The 11,163-nt window shown below is 39.0% G+C and overlaps 1 protein-coding gene across 4 annotated transcripts in view; it reads left to right on the top strand.

Moving 5' to 3' along the window:
• Positions 1 to 309: 309 nt before the first annotated feature.
• The window catches only part of LOC134328744 (butyrophilin-like protein 8), a 43,258-nt gene continuing 32,404 nt past the window's right edge, over positions 310 to 11,163 (top strand). For 3 of the 4 annotated variants that reach the window (XR_010014751.1, XR_010014752.1, XM_063009940.1), the window contains exons 1-2: positions 310 to 417; positions 10,676 to 10,726. Coding sequence is in view for 2 of the 4 variants with exons in the window: in XM_063009940.1 (XP_062866010.1) it covers positions 10,678 to 10,726 (49 nt within the window). In the remaining 2 variants the exon portion in view is untranslated. The remainder of the gene's footprint in view (positions 418 to 10,675; positions 10,727 to 11,163) is intronic. The other variant, XM_063009941.1, reaches the window with a different exon arrangement.

Below are 11,163 nucleotides of genomic sequence, written 5' to 3'. Positions count from 1 at the left end.
ACAAAATTTTGGAGAGGACTGTGTTAGAGAATAGCAGCTATTTTCTGTCAGAACGTGAAGCAGAATTCAGGTGGGTTAGGAAAATGGATCTGTTAGTTTGAGTGCAGCGTTTACTTGTAGACTAATAGTGTAAAAGAAAAAAAAAAGATGGTATTTCTGTTCCTCATTAATAACACATGAAGGTCGTTTAATCTTATTCACACACAAAAATATCAATTTCATTACTGTCTGATTCAGTATGTTTAACTGTTTACAAACTAAACTCCCCTCTAGTGTAGATTCAGGTTGTACACGGGACTTTGAACTCTGGACTATTAGGTGGAGCAGTTGAAGGCGGCATTAAAATCGAGTTAAAGTGAAAGTGAGCTCTACAGTTAGTCTGGAGAGAAACGTAAAGAAGGTTTGGAGATAATCACGGTGAGTAACTGAATATAAAACTGTAATATGTAAATGTTATTCATTTGTACTTAATGGAAAAATATTTCGAATTTATTGTTTATTACCTGATATTTTTTCTGTACGGGAACTGTCTGGAAATACAGGTCACATTTAACGTTGTCATTTGGGCTCAGTCCACACCAACACAGCTATTTTTAATCTTTTATTTTCTCTACTGTGTTTTTCTGTCATCCACACAAACTCACAAACCCACACAACACAACATCAATAATATACATAAAACATAAAAAATTAAATAATAAACATGTATGAGAGTATTGCATTAAGAGTTTAAACTTTACAGAAGAAAGGTTGAAATGAGCTTCTTCAGATGAACATTTTTATGTGTGTGAATATTTTTACTCTACTGTGTCCACTCTACTGTATGTATGATTATAAAGAAACCACCAGCTAGAACGTGAATAGAAAGCTGACACTTACTTTGATGAGAGTAAGATTGTTATTATTATTGTTATTATTATTAAAATAATTATTACTTATATTATTAATAATAATAATAATAATAAATTTAATTTGTAACGCACTTTACATTTGGTACAAATCTCAAAGTGCCATAAGATAAAAGACATCACTACAAAAAAAAAAGCAATAAAAATAAATAATAATTATAATAAAAAAAATAGCCACACTCACTCACTCACATTAATTAAAAATTACTCGTAAGTTCTGCTAAAAGGAAAGGTTTTGAGTCTCTTTTTAAAAGTACCAACCATCTATGTAGCCCTCAAATGGTCAGGGAGGGCATTCCAAAGGCGGGGGGCAGCAGAACAGAAGGCCCGATCACCCATGGTACTGAGCTTGGTTCTGAGTTCAGAGTCACGAGTACAATGGGAATCTACACCAGAGAGGATTTTTGTTTTCTTTTCAACAGTTAGACAATAATTAGACAATCATCTGTTGATTCTCCTGCTCTGTGTCAGAGCTGTAGAGAGAGAGAGAGAGAGAGTTGCGACACTCCTTGATCTCGCCGTCACACGGTCACGTGGTTCATGTAACCCTCCAATAGTTCCAAACAAACCCGGCGCTGTCATGTTCTCATATGGGACCGGCAGCAGTGAATGAAATATTAAACACTAAATAATAAACATTTGTACAGTTTCTGGGTATTTTCACCTGCCTTTACATTTACTGCATCTGCTTTAATGTCAGTTTGGTATATGAAGTGGAAGATTGATGTTTATAATGACTTGTTAATAGGTCGTTCTTGTTAACACACAGTGCATTATATTAGCATACATTACATAATGCAATGTCATTAAATAGTAGAGACAATATACAGTACAGAGATTAAAGAGCTTTTTTTTTTGTTTTTTTGCATAAACTAACCTCCCTTCACTTTCCTGAGGATTCATAATAATAATCATTTTGGCTAAGCACCAAGCCATGTGGCTGGATTCATAAGGTTTACCTGCACTGAATGAACTTTCATAAACACACTACCGTACCATTAACATTATAGTGCAGGTACATTAATTAATTCATGTCTTATTTCATGAGTGATTAATAATTGATTCCTACATGTAATACATTAATGAATTAATTATGAATATGAATATAAGTTCATTTTGTCTAATGTAAGTGGTGGACAAGGTACACAAACCATGTAGCTGAGTTAAAGTGAAGATATCCAAGGTAAAACATTAGTAAAATATTACTCCAGTAAAAGTAGTAGTAAAAGTAAAAATACTCTTTACCTCCACTTGAGTAAAAGTACTAAAGTATTTACCTTCAAATGTATGAAAGTAAAAGTAGCATGATTTATTATGGCTCTAACGTTTTATGATCATTTCTGTAACAAGACTCTTGATTAATCAACTCATTTTAGGCGAAAAGACTAGTGGTATCAATTAATCTGACACAATTTTTTAAATTCTCTGTATTTTCTGAGATATGTGTTCACAAAGCAGGATTTCTCCATGTAACTTAGGTCTAATGTAAAATCTGCTCAGTGAGAAAAGAGTTAACCCTTGCTCAACCACACAGCCTTGATATTTTAAGACCCTGACATACAGTACAACAAAAGCATGTATCATGACAATATCAACAAATGGCAATGTTCTGCCTGGTTGATGAGATCACAACATGAAAAGGGAGACTGACACATTTAGGTTTTAAATATAGGGATTTATTGAAGGACTTCAATGTTGACAATGTAAGAGGAAACAACAGGACGACAAAATGGTGAAGTGTGAGCAAAAATGCATGTGTGCAAATTTTTAATATTTACACTGACTAAATAAAATACAATTAGCACTTGTCTCAGAGCAGCTTCTCTCACTGTGTCCTCACTTGTTTTTCCTCAGAAGTTGTCTAAAACCAGCAAGCTAGCACGCAAATGTCAGGTTACCCAAATCTATTTTCATTCATTTTATCACAACCATGCACTAAAACGGCAGTAGTGCAGCTGACATTAACTGTCAATATACAGTGGGGAAAATAAGTATTTGATACACTGACGATTTTGCAAGTTTTCCCACTTACGAAGAATGGAGAGGCCTGTAATTTTTATCGTAGGCACACCTTAACTGTGAGAGACAGAATCTAAAAAAACAAAACAAAAAAAAAAACAGATAATCACATTGTATGATTTTTAAATAATTAATTTGCATTTTGTTTCATGAAATAAGTATTTGATCACCTACCAACCAGCAAGAATTCAGGCTCTCACAGACCTGTTAGTTTTTCTTTAAGAAGCCCTCCTATTCTGCACTCATTACCTGTATTAATTGCACCTGTTTGAACTCGTAACCTGTATAAAAGACACCTGTCCACACACTCAATCAATCACACTCCAACCTCTTCACCATGGCCAAGACCAAAGAGCTGTCTAAGGACACCAGGGACAAAATTGTAGACCTGGACAAGGCTGGGATGGGCTCAAAGATTACTGTTAGTAACACACTACGCCGCCATAGATTAAAATCCTACAGGGCACGCAAGGTCCCCCTGCTCACGCCAGCACATGTCCAGGCCCGTTTAAAGATCACCAATGACCATCTGGATGATCCAGAGGAGGCATGGGAGATGGTCATGTGGTCAGATGAGACCAAAATAGAGCTTTTTGGTATCAACTCCACTCGCCATGTTTGGAGAAAGAAGATGGATGAGTACAACCGTGAAGCATGGGGTGGAAACATCATACTTTGGGGGTGCTTTTCTGTGAAGGGGACAGGACGACTGCACCATATTGAAGGGAGGATGGATGGAGTCATGTATAGCGAGATTTTGTCCAACAACCTCCTTCCCTCAGTAAGAGCATTGAAGATGGATCGTGGCTGGGTCTTCCAGCATGACAATGACCTGAAACACACAGCCAGGGCAACTAAGGAGTGCCTCCGTAAGGTCCTGGAGTGTCTCCAGACCTGAACCCCATAGAAAATCTTTGGAGGAAGCTGAAACTCAATGTTGCCCAGCGACAGCCCCGAAACCTGAAAGATCTGTATGGAGGAGTGGGCCAAAATCCCTGCTGCAGTGTGTGCAAACTTGGTCAAGAACTACAGGAAACGTCTGACCTCTGTAAAGGTTTCTGTACCAAATATTCAGTTCTGTTTTTCCATTGTATCAAATCAAATACTTATTTCATGCAAGAAAATGCAAATTAATTGTTTAAAAATTATACAATGTGATTATCTGGATTTTTTTGTAGATTCTGTCTTTCACAGTTGAAGTGTCCCTACGATAAAAATTACAGGCCTCTCCATTCTTTGTAGGTGGGAAAACGTGCAAAATCGTCAGTGTATCAAATACTTATTTTCCTCACTGTAAACCAGTTGATAACCAGAACAATTTAAAATGTAACTTTACCCTACGTCAACAATCTCGATAGCTAGCTAACTGACTAAGCTAAATTCAGTCATACCTTTTAAATGAGATAAACATGTAACATTTAGTGCTGAGGAAATGCTAAACAATAACAGGATTAAGTATATTAATGACAATGCAACATAGCGCTGAAAATGCTTGCTAAGTAGTGGAAATGAATGTGGCTCTATGCAAGGACGGATTAAGGATAGTCTGGGCCCCTGGGCAAAGAGTTTTTCATCCATTTTCATAAGGGGCCCAAAAGCATGGCTAGGGCCCCCAAAAGCATGGCTAGGGCCCAAAAGCATGGCTAGGGGCCCCAAAAGCATGGCTAGGGCCCCCAAGAGGCCCTGGGGTCAAAGTCCCTAATAGTCAGAGGATCCTTAAAATGGAGGGCCCTCGGAAATAAAAATATATTGTATCATAAATGTTGATAGGCATCGCAAAATGTTTTGGGCCAGGGCCCCCCCGGGGCCCCCTGACCTCAAGGGCCCCTGGGCGCTGGCCCCACTGGCCCGGTCAGTAATCCAGCCATGGCTCTATGGGTTGAAAGTGAATGTTTGGAACTTTTCAGAGCTCCACAACATGGAAGCTGCACAGAAAAATGTCCCGCCCTCTTTACAACGGTTCCCTATGGGAGTGTCGCCACTCTGTTCTCTCTACCGCTCTGCTCAGCCCAAACCAGTGTTGCCAACTTAGCAACTTTTATCGCTATATTTAGTTAGTGTTCAGACCCCTCTAGCGACTGTTAAAAAAAAAAAAAAAAAAAAAGCGAATACCCAGCTAGCACGATAGATCTGGGCCGATTCCGGCTCAGGTTCGACAGTGTCGGCTGTCTGTCGGCTCGGAACCCCGCATCTGACTCAAATATGGCTGCATGTTGGCATGTTTTAGCACCATGCACTGATCAGAGATGTTTTTTTAAATTAAAGAGTGATTAATATAGCAAGCTTGTAATCCTCCTTCAACACTGGAATAATCATCAGTCATTTAGGAAATTAGGTAAAATGAGGTAAAGGGGCATTGATAGCTTTTTTCTCTGCATTTCATGATTTTGAAGTTTCTCCTTCAATCCGTGTTCCTTCTTATGATCCAAATTAAAACCATCTAAACATAAAATGATTAAAACCCTAGCTATCACTTTTGTGATACAGTTGCAGCTGTGCACATTTTGGCAAGCTGAACTATGCAAAAGACCATAAAACATTTAAGAAATATGGATGAGTTGTTTTATTATAGGACATGCATTTTTTATATAATTTTACTATGTGTGCAAAATCAAAATGATCATGTATCATGAATAAATAAACCCAACTCATTTACACTTAATTTATGTGCTTACTTATCTTGCTCCTGAGGACGCACTGCTGGGCAATTTCACATAGTCCCTTCCCCAACACACTCTACATTAAATTCCTTAGGCATATTTACCTTGTACCTACATTAACTTTGCAAAAGTCAATAACAAGTCAATTAATAATAAATAAATTATCTGGACAGGTGCAAATGAAAAAAAAAAAACTAATTTCTTAAAGCTAATATCCAGATTGTGCAGCTAGACAAACTGGGAGTGACTCAATCAGGTCCTGGTAGGTTGTTACAGGTATCTGGAGCCATGCTGACTGCAGTGCATACCACAGCAGCTGGAGGGTGCATAGGACGTAGCCGATGTTGCCCTCTTGCATCAATGGCAAACTTATTCAGTTTAAAATACTGCCACCCTCGACCACAAATCGCCCCTTTTACCCATGAGAGCAATGAGGGATATGTGTGCAGACAGCCTATAACACACCTTATATACCCACCAAGCTGAGCTACACGCTGTCGACATCGAAAGTAAGAAATGGTCATTAAAATGTGACTTTACTGTGTATATACAGTTTTTGACATGGTTAAAGGAGAGAGGATATTATATACTCTGTGCTGTCAGTTAAACTACTGGTAAGTTTACATCTGCAGATTGGAAGTCAAGATGACTGATAGACGGAGAGAGAGAGAGAGAGAGAGAGAGAGAAGGAGGGGGACTGGTGTCAAACCATGTACTGTGTTTTTAGTTTTAGCTGTTTTAATTTCTTATGCTAGGAAATACTTCAGTTTGGTTATTTTACCTGCACCTACAGGGAAGCTTAGAGTTTGTTTGTTTGTTTGTTTTATTCATTTTATAGCTGTTATGTTACTCAGAGTAGGACAGTGTGGTTATGTTCTGTTGATTTATTTGGTGCCATCCAGTTTGGTACTAAAGAGCACAACAATTTTAGCATGTGTGACTGTTTTTTAATGGCTCTTTGGTAAATAAAAACCTTTATTCCTTCCACTGACTTATGGCTTTAGCAAAATGCCCCATTATTGGTCCCACATAGCCCTAGGTACAAGGTGGAACCATAACTACATCAGCTGCAATGATTAGACCTCAGACATTAGTTTGCTCTTGATTATTGAAGTGAGATCTAAAGTGCTCTCTGAGACCTTCAGAAAGAAGGTTGTAAATGCATATGAGTCTGGGAAGAAGTTTAAAAAGCTCTCAAAACAATTAGAAATCAGTCATTCCACTGTATATTTTGTATAATATTTTGTTTTTGAAAAAGTAACATGTACATGCCCTGATATAATAAAATACTGAGTAACTGGGAAAATAACAAAATTAAAAGAGCTGTTTATTCAATATACTGCAACGTTTTTTTTTTATGTACAATAGTGTATGTAGCAATCTGCCAAGTTTAGTTCTTCACCTTTTTCATTTATAAAGTGTACAAGCAAACTAATCAAAGAAAATTTAAATTTGAATTTAAAAAGAAAGCAGAATGTTTTCCTCGATCAGGTTTTTGTTATTGTGTCTTTTGAAGACATGAAGCCTGAAAAATTCAATGTTGTGAGGAACATGGAGAACAAAAAGCTTTATTTATTTATACATGCAAACAGCTTTTTTTTGTCATAAAACAAAAAAGCACCTATACAAGCTTACTAATTCAGATCTATTCTTTTTGGATAACTAGATGGCATATACACTCAGTATAACTTTAGATCTACAACCCCAAATCAGAAAAAGTTGGGACATTATGGAAAATGCAAATAATAAAAGAACACACAGTTCCTTACATTTACTTTGACTTTTATTTGATTGCAGACAGGATGAACCTGATATATTTCATGTTTTATCTGCTTTGCTTCATTTCATTTATTAATAAACATCCATTCCTGCATTTCAGGCCTGCAACACACTCCAAAAAAAGTTGGGACGGGGGCAATTTAGGCCTAGTAATAAGGTGAAAAAACTAAATAATGATGTGATTCCAAACAGGTGATGTCAACAGGTGATTGTAATCATGATTTTGTACAAAGTCTTTGATGATCAGAGGACCTCCAGTTAACAAATGTGTGAGAAAATTATTGAAATGTTTAAAAACAATGAACCTCAAAGAAAGATTAGAAGGGATGTACATATTTTTCCTCTACAGTGCATAATATCATTAAACAGGAGGAATTTCAGTGCGTAAAGGCCAAGGGCGCAAGATTAAGCTGAATGCCTGTGATCTTTGATCCCTTAGATGGCACTGCATCAAGAACCGCCACTCAACAATAGCTGATAAAAACACATGGGTGAGGGATTACTTTGGCAAACCTTTTCAAGCTCTACAATACAGAGTTACATGCACAAATGCCACTTAAAACTTTACTGTGCAAAAAAGAAGCCTTATGTTAACCGTGTCCAGAAGCGGCATCAACTTCTCTGGGCTCTGAGGCATCTAGGATGGACCATCACACAGTGTATTGTGGTCAGATGAATCAGCATTCCAGGTCTTTTTGGGAAAAATGGACGCAGTGTGCTCTGGACCAAAGATGAAAAGGACCATCCAGACTATTAACAGTAACAAGCCCAAAAGCCAGGGTCTGTCATGGTATGGGGCTGTGTCAGTGCCCTTGGCAAAGGTCATTTACACTTCTGTGATGGCAGCATTAATGCAGAATCCAGAGGGTGCTTCTGAACTCTCGTTGGCGCCCCAGATGGCGCTTCTGCTCTCAAGTTGGCGCGCCCAATGGCGCTTCTACTCTCAAGTCAGCACCTCCAGAGGGTGCTTCTGAACTCACGTTGGTGCCCCCCGACGGCACTTCTGAACTCTCGTCAGCACCCCTAGATGGTGCTCCTGGCTCCTCGTCAGCGCCCCACGACGGCGCTTCTGTTTCCTCGTTGGTGCCCACTGATGGCACTTCTGTTTCCGTGTTGGTGCTCCCTGACGGCGCTCCTGTTCCCGAGTTGGCGCCCCCTGATGGTGCTCCTGTTAAGTCAGCACTCCCAGAGCGTGCTTCTGAACTCTCACTGACGGGTTTTCCGTCAGCAGCCTGTGTTCTGACGCTTTTGCCATGCCTGCCTCAAGACTTCCTCAATGACTTCAAATTTGCCCCGCAGGGCCCAGGACCTCCTTGTTTTTGTTTTGTTTTTCTTAAAGGCACTCCAGGAGTAGTGCCTTTGGGGAGGGGGGGGGGGGGGGCAGCTTTTGTGCGGACTTTGGGAACTATTTTGGCTAGGTTTGGCTCTGGTCTCTGGTCTCTGGTCTTTCACTTCAGGTTAACTCATGTTTCTAAGTCATGTTTCTAGCTATTGTTCCTAGTCTGTTCCTAGCTCCAGGTTGTTCCTAAGCTCCAGGTTTCTAGCTTATGTTCCTAGCTCCAGGTTGTTCCCAAGCTCCAGGTTTCTAGCTTCTGTTCCTAGCTCCAGGTTGTTCCCAAGCTCCAGGTTTCTAGCTTCTTTTCCTAGCTCCAGGTTGTTCCCAAGCTCCAGGTTTCTAGCTTCTTTTCCTAGCTCCAGGTTGTTCCCAAGCTCCAGGTTTCTAGCTTCTGTTCCTATCTCCAGGTTGTTCCCAAGCTCCAGGTTTCTAGCTTCTGTTCCTAGCTCCAGGTTGTTCCTAAGCTCCAGGTTTCTAGCTTCTGTTCCTAGCTCCAGGTTGTTCCCAAGCTCCAGGTTTCTAGCTTCTTTTCCTAGCTCCAGGTTGTTCCCAAGCTCCAGGTTTCTAGCTTCTTTTCCTAGCTCCAGGTTGTTCCCAAGCTCCAGGTTTCTAGCTTCTGTTCCTATCTCCAGGTTGTTCCCAAGCTCCAGGTTTCTAGCTTCTGTTCCTAGCTCCAGGTTGTTCCTAAGCTCCAGGTTTCTAGCTTCTGTTCCTAGCTCCAGGTTGTTCCTAAGCTCCAGGTTTCTAGCTTCGGTTCCCAGCTCCAGGTTGTTCCTAGCTCCAGGTTGTTCCTAGCTCCAGGTTGTTCCTTGCTCCAGGTTATTACTAGCTCTTGTGTTTAGCTCTCGTTACAAGCTATGTTACTAGCTCTTGTGTTTAGTTCTTGTTACTAGCTATGTTACTAGCTCTTGTGTTTAGCTCTCGTTACAAGCTATGTTACTAGCTCTTGTGTTTAGTTCTTGTTCCTAGCTATGTTACTAGCTCTTGTGTTTAGTTCTTGTTACTAGCTATGTTACTAGCTCTTGTGTTTAGCTCTCATTACAAGCTATGTTACTAGCTCTTGTGTTTAGCTCTCGTTACTAGCTATGTTACTAGCTCTTGTGATTACCTTTTGTTACAAATAAATTCTTAGTTTGTCTGCATCTCTGCATGTGTCTGCCTCTCCTTGTCTCACCTCTTGACCCTGCGTGACACTAACAGTGTTATTGTTTGTGTAATAGTGGTACAAATTTTTCTTACCTGTTGGTTTGTTATTTTGCTGCATTCAGCTGCTGATCTGAAGCTGTTAAATATCTGGTGGTTACCTTGTTACTAATACGTCCCTCTGACTGGATGCAGGAATGTTTGGAGGAAATCATTTTGCTTTATCGCTCCAGACTAAAATATTAAAAGTCTTAAATGTTTTTCTTTTGTTAATATGATCTCCCTGTTAAACCGTTTATAAATACATTTATTATTTGGTATGTTGTTTACTGTTTATACTCTATAAATATCATTGTTGAACTGTTTTTTTGCATCATGTCTAGGGTGGTTGCTTCTTCCTGTTTGGTATTAAATTAGGTGTATCCCTCTGCTAGCTGCTGTTCTTTAGGGTATTGATAACAATACAAATTAAATCTTATTAAATATTTGTTTATTAAAGGTTAACCTGCTGACGCTGTTCAGCAGCTGAAGTCTTGTATCAAGCAAGAATAAATAAACATTTAGTGTCAACAATTAGTGTCTTCAGTTCTTAAACAATTAAAAAGTCACATTAACAGGAAAGCTGCTGGAACACAGGGGGTAACATGTCATTGTTGCTGGATTGAATCAGGGTAGCAATTGAACTGAACAAGAGTTTTTTGGAAAGTAAACCAAGAACTGCTCTCTTAAGCAGAAAGAGTATTATTGCCTGTATGTTCTTTCATACAAAATTCAGTTCAAAAGGTCTGGATAAGTAAACTGATGTATTGTTTTATTTTTTCTCATTTCAGAAATGAAGTGTGTTTGTTTCATGATTCTGTTCTTCCATCATGCTTTCTCAGGTAAAGTAAGAATTAAAGCTGCTGTGGGTTCCCCATTCAATCCACTGTGTAAAATATAGCAAATACAGAGAACATAGAATTTAATAAACAAGAAATAACAAACAACAGATCCATGTTTTTATCACATTTTACACATACGACATTAGTCTATACTACAGGGCAGAGCATTGAAGACAAATGCTCTACAGTCTTGACAAAATGGTTTAGTGTGCCATTTACAAAAGAGGAATCGACATTTTCGGTGCTGTGATTATCTTGTGTACATGAAAGTAATTGTGGGCTGATGCACTAAAAAGAATCAAAACCTTACAACAACATTAGTATAATGTTTAGCACCACTCTGATCTCTGAGCTTTCCTTATATAGTCTGGAATAAGCTGTGGCGTAGGGGGTTGTAGTCTGTTTGGGACTACAGCAAGTCAATTTACCCTCCTGCC

Source organism: Trichomycterus rosablanca, chromosome 15, assembly GCF_030014385.1.
Source record: "Trichomycterus rosablanca isolate fTriRos1 chromosome 15, fTriRos1.hap1, whole genome shotgun sequence".
Classification (NCBI taxonomy): Eukaryota; Metazoa; Chordata; class Actinopteri; order Siluriformes; family Trichomycteridae; genus Trichomycterus; species Trichomycterus rosablanca.
This window is presented reverse-complemented; position numbering and strand designations above follow the sequence as displayed.